This window comes from Cupressus sempervirens, chromosome 7 (assembly GCF_028749045.1).
Source record: "Cupressus sempervirens isolate cs-2001-9-10 chromosome 7, ASM2874904v1, whole genome shotgun sequence".
NCBI lineage: Eukaryota > Viridiplantae > Streptophyta > Pinopsida > Cupressales > Cupressaceae > Cupressus > Cupressus sempervirens.
This window is the reverse complement of record NC_143124.1, coordinates 557,670,407-557,694,653: the sequence shown is the minus strand read 5'-3', so window position 1 is coordinate 557,694,653 and position 24,247 is coordinate 557,670,407. Positions and strand designations below refer to the sequence as shown.

The window sequence follows — 24,247 nt, the reverse complement described above, 5'->3', positions numbered from 1 at the left end:
GTATTGATGTGGTGAAAGAGATGACATTTCTACTTATAGATGCAATGTGCATTCATGTGCCATCTTATGTACATACACTATCTTGAATTGTTCACCATTATACAAGGATACTAAGTCTCATCTTATGTACATACACTATCTTGAATTGTTCACCATTATACAAGGATACTAAGTCTCTAAGAGTGTAGGAAAGTCATTCCCATATCATCGAAGCATTGTAAGTTAATGCTAGGTAGTAAGGATAGTGATACAGTGGCTTATATTATCAAATAGAGTGTTAGTGAAAAGAGGAAACAACAACATTTAACAACCAATGACAATGTTCCAATGTCCAAAGCAATTGGTGTTAGTGTTTGATAAAGGTCAAAACAAAGGAATTCAAATATCGATGGTATGAGGACATTACCATATGAACCTATGACTAACTCCAATGTCATGGATGATGCAAATGGATACCCAAATAATGCTATATAATAGTTAAGGGTTCATAGATAAATTCATGTGTTCGTTGATTAATGAACAATGATTTATTTGCTTTTAAAGAAGTACGCAGAGGATCAAAAACAACATAGAAAGAAGCAGCCTCAAAATATGTAAAAGAAAAATCATGAGGGAAACGAGGATGGTGTAATCAACAATGAAGTGCAACTCGCATTTACAAAGCCCTCAACACTCATGCCAAAGAGAAGTGCTTTTTGCAAGTATTAATATTGTTGATGACATTTAAAGCACTTGGGCAGCAATTCCAAAAGTATACAAGGGTTTTGACGAGTATGAAAATATAAGCCTAAAAGCTGGAAGACACAAAATATAAAAACCATGGTAATGCAAAGAAGTATAAGCTCGTGATCTGCAAGAAATGAAAGAAATGCTTGCAAAGAAACTTCAATATTTCAAAAAAGGGATAAACGAAGAGACATTAGAGTAAAAAGTTTTTCTATTATTTTTCTTCCTAATAAGGTTGCTTATATACAAAAGAATAGAGTTCCGGATTACAAAACATATGAAGCAGTGGCATGCGCACTAAGAAATTCTATAATTGAAAAACTTCTTTATTTGTTCATTTTTGAATGCATAGTCGTATACGAAGAAAAATCATGGAATAGCTTTATTGTTTCCATTTTCAAGGTTCGAAGCTTGAATCCAAACTATGAAATAGATGTCCACATTTTCTCTCAAAGAGATCTATGCAGAGTTACATGGAAATAGAGCTCGATACATGGAATGAAGTATCCCGAAGTATCAAACATTTTCAACATTTTTTAAATAAATGGAGCCCAAACTTGTAAAGGTTGGAGTAAAGATTGGAGAAGACCTAACCCAAGAAAAGGATTATGGAGAAAATTTTCAAACATTAAAGCTTCAACATTTACACGTAAATTCAACATAGATATAGAACCCAGATTACAAATGATATTACAAAACCCGACAAAACATAAATTAAAAAGTTAAATAATTTTAGGGACATTTATGTCTACCTTGTATTTTTCCATTAAGAAAAGATGTAACCAATATATATTTAAGGTTCATAAATAAAATACCTAATAGATATAAGTTAACTACAATTATAAAATAAACTTGTGCTTAAAAGAAGCTCAAAAGAATTATGTTTTAAGTGGAGTTCTAACAGGAGGTTAGAAGCGTAAGAGACTTGAGTTCTACATCAGTTTTTCAGTTTGCCTTGCAGATCACTTTTGAGATTGTGCAAAGGTTTGGTATTCTTTTAAAGTTCATATGTTTTTGCCATATTTTGCTTATGCAGATTCGGCATATATTATATTGAACACATGTAGATTGTAGCAGAAAATGTCCTCGTGATTCAGTAATAGTGACTTTTCCTTCTCAATTTTATGGTTTTGAGTATTGTTGTGAATGCTTTGATAGTGATGTTGTCTTACACCTTCACTTATATCAATTTACTTCAGTATTATATGCAGAAAATAAGATGCTAAGGTGCAAATCTATAATGCGTTTTGCTTTTCTGGTGAATAAAGATTGTGGAAACATCCTTGTCTTTCATCATTAAATCAGGGTCTTTCATGAGAGTCTTTTTGTGAGCATTTTTTAGTTGGGTTGTGAGGCACATGGTTTTTTACTGGGTTCTTTGTGGTTTTTGTAAGTTGCATATCCAGTTATCCATTGGGTGTATCACCCTTTATTGTTAGTACAAATTTCATTTCAAGGTTCCTTTCAATCTCTTTTTTTGGCGAATCATTTAATTTTACGATATCAAAAGGGAAGACTACCCAAAACCCAAAAGTGTCTCAATGAACAACCCACCGGCCCAATATTGTTCCCATTCTGCAAAGGGTTGCTGAGTTTTCAAACTTGGTCCTCGAGTGCGAATGCGAGTGATAGCAGTCATAATTGCTCATGGTGTAACTGCTCTATTAGTTGTGTTACATATTACATTATTTGGCATTGTTTAGTAATGATGGATCATGTGATTTCAGCAATTGTTTATGCACAGGAATGCCCATAAAATCACACTGTTGTTCATCAATAAGATAAAAATGAAGCTTTTACTAGCCGCATCAATATGCAATTCAAAATCTGATGATAAGAACATATCCAAATATCCAGTGCAAACTCTTTGCTTTCTCTATTTGTATGCAACTGCTAGTTACATTGCTTTATATTTCCAAAAAAGCAAATTTTTTCAATTCTTCCACTGCATTTTTGGATTCCCAATTTCGAAAAAATCTTCATCTTTTGGTTTACCATATTGTAGCTCTGAAAATTTTTCGCTAGTATGGTACGAACAGGTAGTCTACAATTTGAATTAAGTTAATTTTTTATTAGTATTGCTATTAAACAAAGCATTTCCCCAATATGATATTCATACTGTTAGGCCAAATGATCAAGAGACCACCATTTACTTGCCCTGGAATTTAAATCCCAGGTAAGGCCCAAGCTGTAATCTAAAAACTATAACTAGAATGTATCATGAAATAACCACTGTTCTTTTTATGACTTCAATTTCCTGTCATCTTTGACAATACAAAGGAGAGGCAATTGACGTTTGAAAATGACAGTGAGCACAAGGGTACACATTAACAACTTGATACTAATCTGTCATCTTCATTTCTGAACCAGATTGCAAGAGCAATCTACGCCTTAAAATTGCCAACTAGACACGAATTCAATATTAACTAGAACTTGTCAATAATAAACTTTTGAAAAGCTCACAGACTGACAATTGTATAACCTGCTCCAGAAAACAAAAAGAAGTCATCCACCCTTAACCAAAATGCTTAAGTGGTACAAAAGACGGTTGCTCGCCTGAATGAGAAGATCGAGATTTTGCATTCTTTGTTGGACCCAAATAAGGAATATTGGAAGACTGAGGTCCAAATGCACCATATTCATCACTTGCACTTGCAAACATTGATGATTGAAATCCTTGAGCCCTAGGCAAGCCTGTTGCATCAACTGTTCCACTTGAATTCTTCAATGGTATGTCAGAATCAAGGGGTAACTCATCCAATGTCTGGATGGAAAGCACAAAACCACAGGACAAGTTATGTAATACAAATATAAGCTGCCAATCCATACAAACGAAGAAAGAAACTTTTGACCTCTAAGATCCTTTTTAGTCTAATAAATATGAAAATCAAGGGCCTGTTGATAAATTGTGATATTTAACTAAATTGGTGACATAAAATAGCCTTCCATTTGCATGTAATGATTCAAAACATTACCATAGCCTATAGCACTTACCCGTGCTGCTTGCTTTAGGACCCTAAGAATGTCCTTGCAGCGTTTCCTCTGAATTGCTATATCCTCCTGCTCTTGCAAAAGTTCTTCAAAATTCTTTTCACTGTATTTATTATTGTCAATACAATTAAGCTCCACTGAAACTAAATCATAACAAACCATATGGTCTGAAACTCAAAAATGCTAAAATTGAGTATCTCCATTCATTAGCGTCAAATAAATGGCAATACCTGTATAGCCTCAGGATAAAGATACTGTGCAATTCTCGTTTTGTTTTTTGTACCTAAGTAAAATTCCAGAAAGGATTCAGGCAACGACTCATATCTCATTTACTTATTTTCAGCAGAAAAATAATAAATTTGCATATGGAAAAAGAACTAGCAGATAATCTACAGAATTTTTAACTGTGACACAAGATAGTTAATTGAGAAGTCATGAATGTCATGAAGAAGGTTTGACCTTGGTTTTTTAATTTTAAGACACTACTCCTGTTGATATTTCCAGGAAAATTGTCAATATAAATTTTCATCTTCAAGCAAATGAACTTTGATCAAAATATATCACATAGCAATGGGAATAATGAAATTCTGCAGAACAGATGAACTGATGGGAAAACACAATGATTACCAGAAAGTGCATGATAGCTTTAGGTACAGCATCCTGGATATTTTTTCTAACAATATTGTAATATGACCTCACAAGTAATTTTGTTACAGTTATTTCAACAAGCTCATCATCTGTTTGTGCTTCGGTAGATCTTAATATGGCAGGTGGCTGATAAAAACATCAAAGATAAAACATTTATTAGTAACATTAACAGTGAGTGTTGAATACATTTAGTTATCCAAGTAAATACATATGTTCTACAAACTTACTTCTTTCAATTGAATATTGGGAAACATGGGATCTATACTATGAACAGGATCATTATATGTCTTGTGCACTGAGTTCTCTCTAGTGGGAGTACGAGACTCACTAGTTCCAAAAATTGAAGAAATACCCCAACTTCCACCAGATGCATTTCCTGTATATTTACACAGGTTAGATGGAACACACCAAAATTTCTTAGGTCATATAAAAGTTTTAAAAACACGATAGGAATATATTACAGAGCAATGGAATGCAAGTTCACAAAGGTATACTGTTGATTACAGAGGCACAAAAGTAGTTGAAAATAATTAAAGGTTATATACATGTCTGCTTTGAAAGGTTATTTATTTGGATGCCTTTTGTACAGATATGGTTCGAAACACTGGTTCAATGCTCTTAACACAATGTTAGTGTTATTTAGCACCAATATCATAAAGAAATTGATGCGGCTCCACTGGAGTTTATGGAATTCTACCCTAAACCTTTCATAATATAATGACTCAGATATATGTAAATAGTATTGAAACAAAAGATAAATACCATTTAATAGTCCATCCCCAATTTAATTATGATATTGATGCTGAATATTTTTGTGATTGTAGATTAAATTTATATCAGATTAGATGTCTTTTGATTCAGAATTGTATAATTACTAATCTCTGATTTGATGGATGCAGATTCAGATCTGAATATTAAGCTTTCAATCAATCTCAAATTGTAAAGTATATTCAATATTTATAAATACTGAATACTAAAGTCTGATCATATAACTCAAGGCAGGGCAGAGCATTTGTCGATTGCTATGCTCTCTTGCTTGGCCAATTATAAGTATATATATCTTAATAGGGACACATGCCTTGGATGGACGTAGCTCCACAAAGTAGAGACATCTCCATACAAGAGACGTCTCTTCACAAACTACGATTAGTTATGCAGATAAACCGACTCTTATCATTGTTTGTTATTTAGTTTGATTTTAAACAAACCCCTACATAATGCCACCAATCTCCATAAGGATTAATCAGTCTTCGATCTGATTATATATATACTTATAAGCAGATTACACGATCACATCTCAGTCAGTATAATAATAAGAACATGAAATGTCATATAATAGATCTGTATGAGCAGATCATTATACTTGGACAAGAAATACAAATTTAACGAATGATATAATATTCTGCATTCTAATATATATGTGAATGAATAATATAAGCAAATCGTATTACGTATGCATGTATGTTATTATACTATCATCCAATTTATCTGAACAAAGCTATTCACATCAACATTCTCTCTCTCTCTCTCTCTCTCTCTCTCTCTCTCTCTCTCTCTCTCTATATATATATATATATATATAGAATGATATGATATGCTCAAGAATATCAAGTCGTGTGAAATTCTTCTTATATATATCCAAGCTATGGTATGTGCACTGACATCACATCTCATGATGTCTACCATAACAACTCATGGCATATCAACCATGATTATCTCATAAAGAACATAATGATCTGCAACAAATATCAAGTCTCATGATATCTATCAAAATGTCCAAGAGATACTAACTATTATGACATGTCCACAAATATCGAGTCACATGATATTCATCATGATATTGAACTAATCATTGTAAAGTCTCCACCTTACAATGTTAGACACAAGTGTATATGATCTGAAAGATCGTCACCTTTCAATAATGTACACAAGGGGCCCATAAAGTCATAGAGTCACACATATGGCAAAAGAGTTTTACATGGAGTCACCACAGATTCTCTCACATGGTGTTGTCATGGCGTCACACACAACATCCACCATGACAAATATTAGAGGGTAGATCTATTCATAACTACTCTCAGAGGGTGCAACAAGGGTTTTAATTTAAGCTTCTCTCTCACAGAGAAGAATCCAATAAAGTACATTTCAAGAAATCACTGATCCTAAGACTCCTTAGCAAGGGCTTCATTCTTCACAACTCCAAGCTTGTCTCCAAATGCACAAACTTCACTTTGGTATGAGACTTGGTGAGAATATCAGCTGTTCATTCTTTAGTGATAATGTATCTTGTCTAGAAACCATCTCCATGGTCTACTGCCTCTAAATCACTATGATCAATGATCCACTTGGCAGATCTTCTAGCAACTCTATCTATTATGATCACAACATTATTCGTATGAGTAGTTTCTCGTACACAAATGTATTTGTCTGATTTCATAGTAACATGAGTGAATGTGATTAACTATGGATTTATCCCCAGGCTTGGTGACACCAAATATTCATGATAATGGGGCTTTTATCTGAAACTTCAAGTACATGCATCAACCTCTTGACCTCCTCGTCCAAGGTTTCCCCTAACAGATTATCAGACAATCTGAATCTGATGTCCGTCTTCAATTCAGCTTCATAACTTTAAGTATCAAGTTTTCTTTCCTTTGAATGAAATTTCTTGTGCTTCTTGGTCCATCCTCTTGTAGTCAAAGGACACTGCCCTCTAGATGATTTGGAGTGTCATGACACCATCACAAGCTTGGACTGAATTTTTCATAGCTCCCCATACAGTGGTTATTTTGAGTCTACTTCCAGATAATTGTTAACCATCTAGAAAATTTGATGACCAGGTGTATGGACCTGCAAGAATGGCTTAGTCTTTGGACGCAATTTTAGTAGTTGCTTTCTTTATCCATCTTGCATCTTCCAGTATTTCTGCAATCATCACATTATAATTTTTTTGAGGCACCATGTCAAGTAAGATTCATATTTTCATGTCAAGGAGAATGCAAATAAAGATTGTATTACGCATCTTTGTACAAGCTGAACTTCCTGTAGTGCTCCCAATTTGTCTTATTCAGACATTCTCAAGTTTTCTTCTTAATATCCCAAACCTTCACACATGGTATAGGACTGTATCGTCATCTTTAACACAGAAACTTCAACTCGATACACTTGCAGGTAGAAAATAACTATGGCTGATTTGAGAAGTGAGCCTCCGGACTGGAAACCATACTCGATTTGCTCAGAACAACCTGATCTCTGACGTGAGTTATAAATTTGAAGTGTATATTATTGAAGAAGCTGATATGTCAAGACTCAACATATTAGCAGCTAATAGAAACCATGAACTCTACTTGGGTAGAATGATCAAGACTACTTCTCGTAGCATCATTCACATACAAGTTTAGTATCAACAAAACGGTTTCATAAATACCCAACAGGGTGAGATCAGGATGTTTCATAGAGTTCACTCAAATAGAAGCACCATGAATGTCACAACCATGTATTGCATATCTACTATTTGCTCCTTGATTGCTACAATTTTCTTGTCACTAGAGAAGTCATTGAAACATTATCTTCTCCCTCTGAACCAATAATCAAGTTCCTTGGAAGTCAATTTAAGAAAGTCCTCTAGCTACTCCAACTGAAGCAAAGATAAGTCAGAAGCAGCTATCTGTTTGACATTCTCCTCCATCTCTTCTATTCTTCTAGTGTTTCTTTAGTCAGATTAGATGAAGCTGGATTCTTTTCATTTCCATCCATCCCACTAAGAAGAAACCATTCCTTGTGACAAGGCCAGATGTTTGCACAAGTTCGTCGTCTTCTCCAACACACTCCTCAAGATGATTGAACATTTGATCTGTATATTGGATATCATTTAATTTTCTAGATATTGGCGCCCTGTTTGATGAATTCATGTCCATCTGTTAGCAACTAACACAGGCCACCGGTGCAACAGGTATCATGCCACTTGCACTAGCCTCCATATGCCAAGAAGACTGCCTTTCCTTCCAGCAACATCGAAAGAAAAATGATTATCAATTGATTACATATTCCACTCATTGAGTACTATGCTTCTCTCAAACACGGATGAGGTTGGAAAATGGCACTGTTGTAATATCCCTCTCTAATCATATCTTAGCATTAAAGGATAATAGACTTGAATCCTTTTTTCTCATGATGGGATATAATATTTGACGCTACATATTACATTCACTTACTATCTCATATTTATATTTTTTATTTCTGAAATGATATCGAGGGACTGCAACTTCTCTATAATTTGTAACTATTTTGAACACCAAGTTGTGATTGTGATATTTGCCCAATAGGACTCTATGTATTAATCTAAAATCTGTTGTACATCCCTTAATGTTATTCACTAAAATTCTCTATTTCTCCTCAAGTAATTTGTCAACAATTGCCAGGAAACATTAAAATCTTTCATCGAACACTCTTTCGACAACGCAAATGCTAATTGCCTAATCCCATCAGTGCCTTCATTAACTATTCATATCAATCATTAAATAATCAGATGTTCCTACTCTTGGAAGATTGCACAACCAGGAATGGTCTCTAATGTTGGTGGAAGCAAATAGAAGCTGACCCCATATTCATCATGTCTTCTTCTAGGGAGGATGCAACCAAGGAAAAACATAGCAGATGCCAGCAGAATTAGTCTTGTGGAAGCCATGCATAATCTCTTTCCTTTCTCTTAGTAGTTGGAAGGAACCGATCTATGCATGTGAATCAAATATTTGGATAATATCCTGTGACTTCCATACATTCCACATTTAGTTTGTTTGGCATCTATTCTAATCTTCTGTGCCTTTGAACCAGTGTCATATATGCATTTGATGCAACACGTAGGAGTGCTTGTTAGTTCCTGCCAAACATGGCATGGAAGTCTTATCAAGGCTTACGTTTTAAACAGTGACTAAGCCAATACACAAGTATTCAAATTTCCACAATTTTCAAAATGTGCATTTACATTTGTTTCTTTACTCAATTTTTGCTACATAGACTTGATCAAATTTTAGTGGTTGCCCGCAAAATATGGGCGCTCACAGACTCCTGTTGGTGGATATAAAGGTATTGCAAACTTCCACATCTTAGACAATCCAGCTGCTCCATTCCTCTCAACACCAGTAATAATGCTCAGTTCGAACCATAAGTAAATAAGGGGGGAAATCCAAACAACAAATTGACAATTCTTTCTTAAGGTTGACTTTGTGTTCTCCACAATCATGTTTCTCTTCCAAGTATCAAAGTCTTGGCCAATGGAATCATTAGTACGCAACTGTCCAATATAATTAGTACAAAAAGAAGCAGAACCAGCTCAAACCAATGAAGCGGGTCTATAGACAAGTTGATCGCACACCAAGGAAATTGATGATAAAAGACAACCACCAAATAATGAGTAATATGCAGCTTCCAGTTATGCTGGTCTCAACAATGGAATCTATATCATATTTTACTTTCCATTTACATCGCCTCAACAATATTGATTTATAATACCTGTAATCGTGCCTGCTATGATAAGAATTTATCAAAATCAAATATTCAGATTTTTAGAGATTTTTTTTGAACAGTCTCAACTCCCAAATTTAATCGGATATTCCTTAGCTAGGCCGTGATACCATGTATTGTAGATTAAATTTATATCAGATTAGATGTATTTTGATTCTTAATTGTATAATTACTAATATCTGATTTGATGGATGCAGATTCGGATCTGAACATGAAGGTTTCGAGCAATCTCAAATTGTAAAGTATATTGAATATTTATAAATACTGAATATTGAAGTCCGATCATATTACTCAAAGCAGGAAGAGCATACAATTTCTATGCTCTCTTTCTTGACCAATTATAAGTATATATATCTTAATGGGGAGACATGCCTTGAATGGACGTGTTCATACAAGACATGTCTCTTCACAAAATACGATTAGTTATGCAGATAAACCGATTACAATCGGTGTTTGTTATTTAGTTTGATTTCAAACAAACCTCTACATAATGTCACTGATCTACATAGAGAATTAAACAGTCTTCGATCTGATTATATATATACTTATAAGCAGATTAATTGATCATGTCTCGATCAGTATAGGAACATGAAATGTCATATAATAGATCTGTATGAGCAGATCAATATACTTGGAGAAGAAATACAGATTTAATGGATGATATTATAATAATCTGCATTCTAATATATATGTGTATGAATAATATAAGTGTATTATGTATGCATGTATGTTATTATACTGCCATCCAATTTATCTGAATGAAGCTATTCATCAACAATTTTGCTACCCTGACACATGTAAAATTTGGGATCAAGTTGTAGTGCAATTTAGACGTTTGTTTGATCCTAATAGGGCAGATGGGCAACTTGCTGTTACACCAAATCTTTCAATTTTTCTTGATGTTAAAATTTGATGATCAGATTATGGACTCTGGATATATTTCATTTCTCTATATAAATAATAATGTTGATATACTTTATCAATTTGAAGACAATGACTTTTGATCTATAAGTCTGATTGACTGTACTAAGTATTTAAATTCAATAAGTCTGACTTCAGACTGTGTTGACTGTTGTATACATATCAGACTGTAATTTATATGAAGAATGTTAACTGTTGTTGTCTGCAGATGAGAAGACACAGAAGACTGATTTTAGTTATGTATTTGATACTCATCCCATCACATAATGTGAATATAAGTATTTGTTCATGGAGTCACATCCACGGTGGATCGTGACTCCACAGTGGAGTCACGACTCAGCATGGATGTGACTCCACAATGTTTCAATCTGCATAACTATAAAACAGTCGGTCAAAACAAACAATATGAGATCAGTCAAACATCATGATTATTAGATTAATATATATCTTTAATAGTTTAGTCTCAAAGGATTTATCCAACTGAAGCTACAAAACATCAACACTCCCTCTTAGCTAGGGAGGACAAACACATGATATGATATTACCTCAGTGTAATATCTAGAATGGCATGTTTAACAATATCTTTGATCACAAGATATTCGCCATTAGATATCATCTCATGATATTAGGAGTAATGACCTCAGAATATCAAGTCACATGATATTCACGAAGTACTCCGAGTTATGGCCTCAGAGTATCAAATCACGCAATATTCACCAAGTACTCTGAGTAATGGCCTTAGAATATCAAGTCGCATGATATTCACCAAATACTCAAAATATCCATAAGGTATGTGCACACGTATCCTCAATGATACTTACCATAGGAACATTATATTCATGGTTTGTTTAAGGATGTGAATCCACCATGACATATCTATACAATACAACTCATAGATATCTATGTGGTGACATCTATCTCTTAGTTGGTTGATCAAGATATAATCTATCATGATTTGCTTAGACATCATATAATATCCATCATAATAGATGATTAAGTTATTGCAAGATCATCACCTTTCAATAGCTTCTACAAATACAAGTGATAATCATTTAGAAGTTGTCACTTCTATATGATGTACACAAGGCCCAAATAGTCATGAAATAACACTCATGAAAAAAATTGTTTTTATTAGTACAATAATCAAATATGCTGATAATCATTCTCAATAATTACTACCATACCAAGTTTACCTCAAAAGTGTTCCCACCTTCATTTTTGCAAGAGATTTAGTGAGGATGTCTACTATCTGATTTTTTGTACTGATACACTTCAATTCAACTACATTCTTCTCAACCATGACTGGTGTAGTGATATGTTTTTTCAATGTCTTTTGATTTGTAATGGAACACTGGTTTCAAGGAGAGTTTGATACAACTTTGGTTGTCACAATGAATAATGGTAGGTTCTAGTGGTTTTCCAAATAGCCCAACTAGAATTTTTCTTAACCATATAGCTTCCTGTGCTCCCATTGATGCTGCAATATACTCTTCTTCAGTGGAGCTCTATGCTACTAATGATTGCTTCCTACTGAACCAAGATATCATCGCTGATCCTAGGCTAAAGAAAAATCCTTAAGTACTTTTTCAATCCACCATATTTCCTATCTAGTCAAAATTAGTGTATCTATGTAGATTTTATTCTACATCTTTATATCTTAAGCCATATCCAATTGTGTCATCGAGATACCTTAAGATGTGTTGGGTTGCTTCTAGGTGTACTTGCTTAGGTTCACAGAAGAATTGGCTCAATGCATACACTACATAACAAATGTCAAGTATGGTGTTCACTATATACATTAGGGAGCCAATAATCTGTCGGTAGAGAGTAGGGTCAACATTCTTTGAGTCTGCAGTTGCCTCTTTTAACTTTTGTAAACTTGTTTCCATAGGAGTTAGCATAGGCTTGCAATCCATCATTCCTTATCTCTTTAGTATATCTATTGTATATGTCCCTTTATTTATAGTAATTTCATTTGATTTTTTCCATACTTCTAAACCTAGGAAGTAGTGAAGTAATCCCAAATCTTTCATATTAATTTTGGATGCAAGATCTTGTTTACACTTAGCTATGAAGTGATCTTCTCTTGTAATCAACTAATCATCAACATAAAGTACCAAAATCAGCATCTCCTTTTTGTATATTGAAGTATGAGTTTGTGTCTACATCATTTTAGGAGAAACCAAGTTTGAGCTTGTTTGAGTCCATATAGAGCTTTCTTCAATCTATATACATGGGAATGTTTTTGATGTACTATAAATCCTTCAGGATTCTCTAGGGAAACTTCTTCTATTACTCCATTTAGGAAGGCGGTCTTTACATCTATTTGGTGAAATTTCCATCCTTTAGATGAAGCAATGGCAATTATTGTTCTGAATGAGGTATATCTGACAACAAGAGCAAACGTTTCTTCATAGTCGATGCCTTCATTTTGAGAGAATCCTCTTGTGAAAAATCTAACCTTGTGTTTGTCTATGCTTCCATCTGTTGCATGTTTTTTTGAAACACGACTAACTTATCTTTGACTCTAGGAACAATATCCTAGACATCATTCTTGAGAATGGGATTGTATTCTTCTAGCATAGCATCCTTCTATTGGTTCCCAAAACCACAGATTGGAAATCTAAGAGCTTTGCCAATTGTCCAATCAGATTCCTCAATCAGTTCTAGCCAAGGAACAAGAATAATCCAAATTCCCTTGCACTTTAGGCTTCGCTACACCTAGGCCGATTAACCTTCACCTCAAACATGACCACCTGATTCAAAGCTTTTATATAGAGAATTTAGACTTGGTGAGTTCTTAGGCTAGCAAGGTCCTTGAACTCGATCAAAATAAAGTTGAATGAATGCTTGAAATGACTGAACGTTTCATATTGATCTTTCTAACAATTGCGTTGGTGCTTGCAAGAAAGAAATATATAGATTATTGCCTTCAATTATAAACCCAATGATTATAATTCAATAAAAGACCAGTGCCTTTGCTTATTTGGGCAACAAAGTCAATCTCAATGAAGATTATTACGTACAACTTTATGAGACAATATATATCTAAAAATATCATCAATTACTCCTATGCCTTGCAAGAGATAAATCTTATATGCAATTCGATGTTAGTCCAAAAGGGATTTTAATTTTCTTGGTGACCAGTCCAATTAGATAGGGATGAGGAAGCACAAATTTATTTCACACCATCCCTGTCTGTTGAGCAAAGAATGCGGAAAAATCCAATGCAAAAGCTTTGGCAACATAATTCAATAATCTCCTTACTGATCATAAAGGACGAATCCAAACAGTAATTTTAATCTATTTGCCTCAGATAACTATAAGCAAAAAGGGCTTTTTGTTCATTATTAGAATATAAAATTTGAATTTATATTTACAACTGCCTGTTTTCCCATCATATCCATTATGGATCAAAGCGGCAACTCTATGTATCCTTCTAGTGTGCAGGGTATAAATATAGGCTTTTTCCTTTCTATTACTAGACGTCCAATATTTAGAGGATGGAAACCATCAACATACTTCTCTTATGCCAACAACACCCAAAATCTTTTCCTTGTTGATATATTGTGGTAGAGGAATCTAAACCATAACACCATGGATTAAAAATTTTAAACAGTAGAAAAGGGTGAATAGGGTGAATACGGTGGTATTTAAATGGAGGCCCTGATTTTATAAATCAAGGCTCCATCACCTTCCAAGTTTAATGTTGAAAGAGGTTCTTCTACATTTGAGGGTTCTCAATTTGAAAGTTCACTCATGAGTGCAATATAACTAGAGAATATGTCTAGCCTTTTTGTTTGTCTACGAGATCCTGGAGAAGCTACATATTTTTCTGATTCTTCAATCATCTTTCTGGCCCATAAAGGTCTTTTCTTTTTTTCGCTAGGTACATCTATTGTATCCATAGGCTCTAAGGAGTTACTGTCTTCTATTTGATTCTCCCTCTAAATCTCAAGAAATGAATCCCTTTTAGAATCTTCATTATTAATATTTAATTCATTTTCATCCTTAGATCTTTTAAATGCAGTGCCTTCATCAAATATTACATCTTGACTTAGTTCAATATGTCTTTGTCCAAGGATATATAATCGATAGGCTTTAGATGTTACACTATACCAATTCCTCTTTTCCCAGAAGGCTCTAGTTTAATTCTCTTTTCTTTAGGGATATGAATGTAAACAAGGCACCCAAATATTCTTAAGTGATTGAGGCTAGGTTCTTTTCCAAAGAAGGTTTCTTCAGAAGTTTAATTTTCAAGGTGAGAACAAGGGCATCTATTCTAAATGTATACAACAGTACTAGAGGCTTCAGCCAGGAGGTGAGTTTCTAAGTTTTGCTCATGCATCATTGCTTTTGCAGCCTCAAAAATAGTTTTGTTCTTCTTTTCTGCAACCCAATTTTGTTGGGGATTGTAAGGAATAGATAACTCCCTCTTAAACCCAACATTTTACAAAAGTTTTGAAATATTTCTGATGTATATTTCTTCCCACTATCTGTTCTAGAGCTTTGATCTTCTCTCCTGATATGTTTTCTGCTAGTGCTTTAAATTCCTTAAGCCTTACAAGAATCTCTTAAGATTCTTTGCATCTTAGAAAATATATCCATGTCTTCTTAGAATAGTCATCTACAAAGATAATGTAATACAAAACTCCTTCTAAGGAGGGACTTGACATTGGTACACATAAATCAGAATGAACAATTTCCGGTACATTTTTAGATTTGCTTTCACTACTGTGAAAGGTGTTTTTGGTATTTTTCCCTAATGCACAACCTTTGCATGTCCCTTCATGATCAAGTTTGAGTTTAAGTAATCTTGTTACCATCTTCTCTAAAGAAGGTAACCCTCGAAAATGGGAATGTCCTAATCTCCTATGCCGAATTTCATTTCTTTGGCAGATTTGTAAATCAATGTTGAAGGTGGAGAAGTGCATTATTTGTAGAGTCATTCATGCCTTGTTCCAATAGTGTAGCCATTTTTTATGTTTGAGTTCTTGGGCCAAGCTAAGACTTTTCCCTCTATGAAAGTGATTTTGTATCCCTTGTCAAGTGCTAAAATTGAAACCAAATTTCTTTTCACCCTAGGTACATATAGTACTCCAGTGAGTTCAAGTGAGATGCCTGATTTAAGGTTGATGGCATAGTCAGAAAACACGGCAAAAAAAATCACCAAGCACAAAAAAAAACTCATGAAAAATTTGGCCATTTTTAAAAACAAAAAAAAATCAGGGAAAAACTAGGCTGTTTTAATTTTATTTTTAAAAGGATATTTTGAAAAACTCTGGAATTTTTTTTTTAGCTGAGCTGTGAGTTTTTAAAACACAACGAGTTTCCAACTATGATTGGTAGTACATGTACCAAGTCCATTTACTAGATAACTTATATCGTCTTCAATAGTTACTTCATCATCATAGTCTTTTTTTATAAAATCTAGATGTTCTTTGAAGCCTATTATATAGCAAGATGCTCCATTGTCGATCACCTAGTTGTTTGATCTATTTGAAACTTGACTGGATATGGTGGTGTAGAAAACAAGTTTCTCTGAATCTCTATTTGATTTACTAACTTCAGCGAAGAAAGCTTGATGTTTAAGTCTATCAGGACATTTTGCTTCAACATGACCATAGTTGTCACATCTATAACATTGTATTTTTGAAAAGTCCCTCTGTTTCTAGAATGGTTGTTTACGATTTGAGTCCCTTCCATTTTTCCTTTTCAGATTAGACTTCTTCCCTCTTTTGTTAGCTTGGGTTGTGAGAATCTGAATATCATCTTTTGTAGAATCTATTCCAATTCCTCAAGATATAAGATTGCACTCTTCTTGAATGCAATCAGCTTTTAGTCGGTCAAATTTGGGGAGTTTGGAACGAGCACTTATTCCTTGTCTAATGTTTTCCCATGAGGTAGGTAGTCCATATTTGTGACCAATTGTTGAAAGTTGGTTTTTTTATTCTATTATCCTCATAAAGTACGAGGTGTCTCTCTTTTATTCATCTTTGTATTAGAGAGTTGATTCTTTAGAGTAAGAAGCCTGCTACTGTTGTTGATCTCAAACATGTCTTCTAGGGCTTTGAACATATCATATGCAGAGTCCAACTTTGTGATGATAGGTAGTAGATGATTTTTCACTCCGTCCACCAATAGTTCCACTGCTCTAGTGTTGTCCTTTTCCGATTGGCTCTTTTCATTATCTTCATTAGATTTAGGAGAATTTTCCATGATTGTAATTAATCCATGTTTTTCTAGCATTAGCATCATTCACAATTTCCAAGCTTCAAAATTTGAAGCACCTTCAAGTTTGTCTTCAAGTCTCATGTCGTTTACCATCTTGAAAGGTGAAGTGACTTTCCAAAGATATTTATGTCAATTTTTCTCAATAAAATATGATCTGGTCTTTTTCTCAAACCTGCTCTGATACCATGTCAAAATTTGATGATCAGATTGAGTATGAATATATATTCTTTCTCTATATAATGTTGATATACTTATATCAAAGACAATGACTTTTGATCTATAAGACTGACTGCAGACTGTACAAAGTATTTAAATTCAATAAGTCTGACTTCAGACTGTATTGACTGTTATATATATTTCAGACTGTAATTTATATAAAAAATGTGAACAGTTGTTGTCTGCAGATAAAAAGACACAGAAGACTGTTTTTAATTATGTATGTGATGCTCATCTCATTGCAGAATGTGAATATAAGTATTTGTTCATAGAGTCACATCCACGGTGTATTGTGACTCCAGCTTGGAGTCATCACCATCATGGATGAGACTCCATGATGTTTTAATCTGCATAACTATAAAACGGTCGGTCAAACACCGGTCAAACATCATGTTTATTAGATTAATATAATAACACTTGATTATGTAGAAATATATATATATATATATAGACATATATATACACACATAATATCTTTACATCGTTATTATATTTATTTCTTCTAGTTATCACTCTCTCACACACACACATGTATCTAATAGTTTAGACTCATAGGATTTGTCCGATTGAAACTATAGAACATCAACACTTGATGATAAATTTATCAGCTCTGCCTTTTGTCCTCTATTGGAAATTAAAGGCGAAGACTTACACCCTAGATATATTTATAGTTATAAAGTCTGCAAACTCAACAAGTACTCTCTATTCTTTAGCTGGGCAAGTTTTTCCATGTTTGACTCTCATGTTCTTATAGACAAAACAAAGTGGGTAAAAACGTCAATTTAGGTAAAACACTGGTTAAAATGCTTTTTTCTCATGTTTTTGCTACAAAACCATGCATTCTCTTTCAAGATGTCAATTTTTACTTTAATGCATTCGGTAGTTTAATTTTACAAAAAATTATGTTTCTTAAGAGATTTTGATTTTTGTACTTTCTAAGTTTCCGAGGTTTAGTCGAGTACTTGCTGAGTTGAAATCTTTAGGCTTGTCAAGTACTCTTCGAGTCCGAGTCTGCAAACTATGAGTTATGCTACTCTTGGTGGTAAGTGTATTTCCAAACTTCTCAACACTGCCTTTCCACCATCTAACTTTGCCTTCAAGTTTCCTACCCAAAAGGAAACTCTAAGCCACATGATTATGGTCATCATATAGAGCATTCTGGGATTCGTATAAGATTCCCTATTACTGAGAAATTAATTAACCATAATGAACCAAGGTTCAGAGAACTTAGTGTGCCTTTTCACTCTGTCCAGTCAAAAACTCCCAAGATACAACAAATAAAGTATCTATTATTGATATGTTGATCAATCCTAACCAGTGATATTCCATAACCAGACCTATTCCCAACACTACTAACAAGCTATTCTCGGACTATATCCCAAAATATTCCAAACTAGAAGAAGATATTGCCTCTTCATCTTCCTACCCTTTGTCCACACAACAATCTTCAAGGAATCCTTTTCCTTGCAAATCCTCTATGGCCACTACAATTGATGGATGCCCTCACTAGGCAAATCTAAAACTTTCCCTTCACCTAAAGAGGAAAGTAAACAAGATAAAAAGTAAAATGATGAAATATTACAAAGATGGGTGAAAAGATGTGATGATTAGAGAAACTTTACCTCATGCTAAGGCTGAAGTAAGAACTAAGTTTCAGTTGGAATTAGAGACTCATAAAAAGGAGGAATCTCTTACCATTAATTGAAAGAGGAAATAGTTAGTTGTGAACTAGGTAGTGTGATATCCCCATTCAAATAAGATCTATATAATTAAAATATAAATGAATAATGAATACATAAAATAATAATAATAATATAACACTTATAATGGTGTAGTTATAATGACCATATTATAATATTGCATTATATATATATATTTGCTTTTGTTTCGTACAAAAGGCAATAAATGCTTACACACACACACACACACACACACACACACATATATATATATCAATGTTACAAGACACGGCGAGTCCCAAGGTGAGGTGGGAAAACCGAGGCAAATTGCCCCTGGACTTGGACTCAGCCAAGTCCTAACCACATCTTGGCTGACTTGCCATGTCCCGTCAGGGTGCCTCGAGTAGCAAGCAAGCATTGTCCAAAAAGTGCATTAAAATAATTTTTTAATGTTTGTTTTTGGTTTTTTTTGGTTTGTAAAGCATGAGTACGACATAAGAAGATCATTCTATCACTTGCAAACTCAAAGAATAGAGAAAGAAAAGTTGAGGGAAGAGTATTGGGGTTTTGGGAGATAGATTAGCAAATCAATTGGCTCTCATCTATCAGTTGCTAATTGTTTGTGCCACTTTGTAACTTGCATCTAAGAATTGAGAGGATTGAAAAGAAACATTTGGAGGAGGCTTCTTCAAACTTAGGTTACATTTCCATTTCTAGAGAAAATTTGAAGAGGTAAGATACATTTTTTTTTGTTATTTTGCAAAAAAAATTACATTCATGAATCTTTTTTTATTTGCATTTGTTTGGTCTCTTTAGATTTGCTATGCTGATGAAAAAATCAAAAAATAATCAGTCCCAATGTTTGTAAATTGGATTTTCTATATTCTAGATGCTTTTTTTTTTTTTTTTTTTAATGGTATATTGCAACAGCAACATCATGTCTCGACTTGAGAGTAGTGGAACTAGGCCTAAAACTAACCCTGATGCTGACCCTAGTGCTAAAGCAAGGGATAGGGCTCGGAAACATGTCATTTCTAGCCATTATAAAGGAGTTGTGACATGTTGGCATTGTATGATAACTTATAATGGGTGAGGCATTAATAGATCACCTTGGACATATACCAAGACTTGATATCAAAGCATGCAAGGTGGTCCCCCAAGATGTTATGTGTGATATGCAAGATCTCTTAGAGGAAGCTCTAGAGAAGAAAGAATTTTAAAAAAGCAACAAGAAGAGAAGGCACAATTAGCTGAAACTAGAAGTGTAGAGGGCTCTTCAAGTTATCATGGACATGGTCACCCTCTAGTTCAACCTTCTAGTACTACTGCATCTTAGAGAGTGAGCATTGGGCCTCAAGTGCATAAGCAAAGATCCTCATTTGATTCCATCTTTGTTGCACGCACAACTCCAGGTGCACAACCATCACTTGAGAGCATGGCTTGGAATAAGGAGAAGCATGCACAAGCAAAGTTTGTAATTTGATATTTCTTCTTCTACAAACACCTTCCATTTAATGCAGCAAGGTACTTTTAATTTTAACTTTAAATTTGTATGCCTTCTCTTGCTTTCAAGACTCCAGAATTTTTATGTCTTACTTCTGTTACTAGTAATTTAGTAAGTATACTTATTAGTTATTTGTTTATTTAATTTTTTTTAGGTCTCCTTATTGGCAAATTGCCATAGATGTTGTTACTATTTGAGGTCTAGGGTTCAAAGTCCCTAATGATGAGGAGTTAAAAGGTCATTTTGGCCCATCGAGTTGCTGATGTAACAGTTGAAATTGAGTAGTGTAAAGTTCAGTCGCAAAGGGTTGCACCATCATGACCAATGATTGGACTGATAGAAAAAATAAAACACTGCTAATAAATATTGTACTTAGAAAGTTAGAATTTAGTAATTCAATATTGTACTTAGAAAGTTAGAAATTAGTAAGTTAGTAGCAACTTGATTGATCATTGTGATTGCACAAAATTTCTTAATTTTCTATCAAGTTCCACAGTGTTTTTGAAATCAATCGATGCCTCAAGGAAGACCAAAAATGTTGATTATCTTTGTGAGGTAATGGATGAAGTGTTGAAGGAGGTGGGTGAGAAGAATGTGGTGCAAATTGTGACAAATAATGCAGTAAATTATGTCGCTGGTAAACTTCTTATGGAGAGGCACCGCCACTTCTTTTGGACCCCTTGTGCTGTCCAGTGCATTGACCTCATGTTGGAGGATGTTAATTTCTAGGATCCATTTCTGCACATATAGAATCATAGCCATTGTTATTGATGATGTCCAAATGCAAATTTGGATCTCATATAAATATGGGAGGAGAAGTATTATATACAATAATATATATGTATTATATACAATAGTATATATTATTAACATGGATAAGTATATAGGAAATGATGATTACCAATAGATAATAGATAATAGATAATATTATTAATATCTGCGAAAAACCAACAAGGTTTACGGGACTAAGAATACAAACAGAAGAGCCAGCCAAAGCAGAAGCACCAAACAATGACTGAGAAGAACAAAAGCCAGAAACAAAATAAGAAAGAAGACAAGGTAAGGACTAAGCATCCTTCCTTGTCACAAAGAAATCAGTAATAGAGGGGTAAACCTATGAACGATCCACAATCTTAGAATGTCGTGTAGAACCATTGGAGCACTGTCGCTGCCTGGAGAGAGTGGTGCAGTGTCTAACCAATCTAAAATGAGGAGTACTAGAAGGCCTTTTCAAACCCTATAGAGGAGACAAGGGAGAGAAAAAGGCAGTAATGAGCTGGTTTAAAGTACGCCTCTAAGGTATAGAAGATTGCAGAGTAATCTCTTGAAGATGGGTGGCCTCCTGAAGATAAATTGCAAGACACCGTTGATCAATAAAGCTGAAGAACATAGAGAGAAGAACAATCTCTGAAAAAGCAGTAAATCTCCCTCTGATCTCATAGTAAAGATCGATATAACAATAATGTATATCAGATCGAATCAATCTGACTGAAGCTACAACTTTAACACCCCCTCTTAGTTAGGGAGGATCGATGTACAACACATTATGCTGTCAAGTATATGAAGAGATATCATCTCACCTTTTATAACACACAATTAAAATAAATTCCATAACTTTGATATAAGCTTAAACACCACCTTAAGTGCAATCTATAATAGTAGCTATGTTATGGTATCCAGCAAGATCGAACCCAAAGAACCATACCAAGTTGGTTATCATGGTGTCTGGCAAAATTCGGCTCAAAGAACCATGATGAGTTGGTTATCATAATGTCCGGCAAAATCCAGCCCAAAGAACCATGATAACAGGTCTACCATTTATAAGATCGCCACTTTACAATGGTTACCTTATGTTTGTTCGTTATCATGACTTCCAACACTCTAGGACAACAATTTAATGAAATTTGTCATGATAACAAGTCTACCATTTATAAGATCGTCATCTTACAATGATTACCTTCTAATTATATATGTCAATGAAAGATCATCACCTTTCATTACATATCATATGTGAAATAATAACCACCATGAACCCAGTCAGAGGGTGGTACAAAGGCTTTCACCTTAATTTTCTCTCACAGAGAAGAATGCATTACAAGGAGTTTCACATAGAACTTCTCCTCATAGAGAAGATATCATTCACAAAGGATTGCACCTCAAAAAATTCTCCCTCTGAACAATGATCCTGGTAAGTCAAATCCAGTAGTTACTCCCTTAAAAACTCTCTTCCCCAAGGATTCTTGTCAAACTCACTCTGAATCTGATATCTAATTTTCTGGTGATATGTCATCACTTCCTCATAATATACATACGAGTGGGTCCATCAAAATCATGCAGTTTCACACATGTATTTCTAGAGTCCCTCGAAGTATCAATCTTCTAAGCTCTTGTGTTGCCTTAGAAGAAGTGTCATACTCCCTCTTAATGTATAAGAATCTCATAATCTTAATCATCAAAGATGTTTGCTTCAAGAGCCTCACTTTATCCATCTTGATCATTAGGGTCTTTGGAGCTATTATCATTGGATTGAGTCTACACAATATTTGGTAGCATATATAGGTGAGTTGGTCTATGCCTTGAGGTTTACTTCCTTGAGGTCGCAGGTTTGACTCCCCTTCATAATGGAGAAGGGATGTAGGCCAATTTCCCTTATGGGACAATTTTGTCAAATACCTGCTATGCTAGCCTAAGGTATAGGACTGGACTTTTCCCCCAAAGTTTAGCCGCCACTTGTAGGTGAATTGGTCTGTGCCTTGAGGTTTACTTTCTTGAGGTCACAGGTTCAACTCCCTTTTGTAGTGGAGAAGGGCTGTAGGCCAATTTCCCTTATGGGACTTTCATGCCAAGTACTTGCTCCACTGGCCTGAGGTATAGGACTGGACTTTTCCCCCAAAGTTTTATAGAATAAGTAGAAAGGGGAAAGTATAGGTGTGGGAGAGGGCGAAGCTAGGCAGGAATGGTGGAATTCAAATTTCAAACGAGACTGGTGCAGGCCCATCAGGGGAGGGAGGTCAACTTGGGACGACTAAGGATGCAAGACAGCTTGGGAAGGAACCCAATGGAGTTGGGGTACCTGGGGACCCAGGGAGGACCCAAGTCTGCTGCGGCTATCAAGATTCCTACCACGAAATGGTCAAGCTTGTTTGGCATTAAGCCGGTCAGTAAGTCTTTGTTTCCCCCAATCAAGAATGTATCTATTACTGAGCAAGGCTCATTTATTTTGGAAATCCCGGATCAAATCATTGGTATAAACATATCTAGAATGGATCATACCCTTGTAGGGAGATTCTTGGGAGCCAGACCGAATATTGAGGTAGTCAGAGTCTTTGTTAAAAGGAAATGGGCTTTGAAGGGACAAGTGGATATTGCTGCTATATCAAAAAATTGCCTTTCCTTTTGCTTTTCTTGCGAGGAAGATCATAGAAACATCCTATGTGGTGGACCATCGTTAGTGGGAAAACATAGAATGATATTACAAAAATGGTGACCTAACCTAAGTTCTCAGAATGAATTAGCAGTGCAAGCCCCTGTTTGGGTTGAACTACCAAGAATGTCACTGGAGTTCTGGGTAGAAGATGTTTTCCAAGGAATAGCTAAAACCTTTAGTAAGCTTCTATCAATGGACCCAATGACAATGTCAAGAAGGAGATTAACTTATGGCAGAATATGTGTGGGAATCATTCAAGGGGTTGATATGTCGGAGTCCATTACACTTCAGTATGACACAGTTAAATCCAGAAAGACACAAAATAATAGCTTGGGAGTAATCACCAAGGAGTTCTAAAAAGTGATGAAGCACATCTAA

General features: G+C 34.7%; 1 protein-coding gene across 2 annotated transcripts in view; it reads right to left on the bottom strand.

Annotated features, from left to right (window-relative positions):
• Nucleotides 1–2,776: 2,776 nt before the first annotated feature.
• The window catches only part of LOC149547990 (dynamin-related protein 3B-like), a 113,850-nt gene continuing 92,379 nt past the window's right edge, over nucleotides 2,777–24,247 (bottom strand). Inside the window, exons 17-21 of one of the 2 annotated variants that reach the window (XM_089792021.1) lie at nucleotides 4,593–4,741; nucleotides 4,345–4,491; nucleotides 3,948–4,000; nucleotides 3,721–3,820; nucleotides 2,777–3,490 (exon numbers count right to left, since the gene is read on the bottom strand). In XM_089792021.1, the coding sequence (XP_089648147.1) occupies nucleotides 3,242–3,490; nucleotides 3,721–3,820; nucleotides 3,948–4,000; nucleotides 4,345–4,491; nucleotides 4,593–4,741 (698 nt within the window). In that variant the 3' untranslated portion in view covers nucleotides 2,777–3,241. The remainder of the gene's footprint in view (nucleotides 3,491–3,720; nucleotides 3,821–3,947; nucleotides 4,001–4,344; nucleotides 4,492–4,592; nucleotides 4,742–24,247) is intronic. The other variant, XM_089792022.1, reaches the window with a different exon arrangement.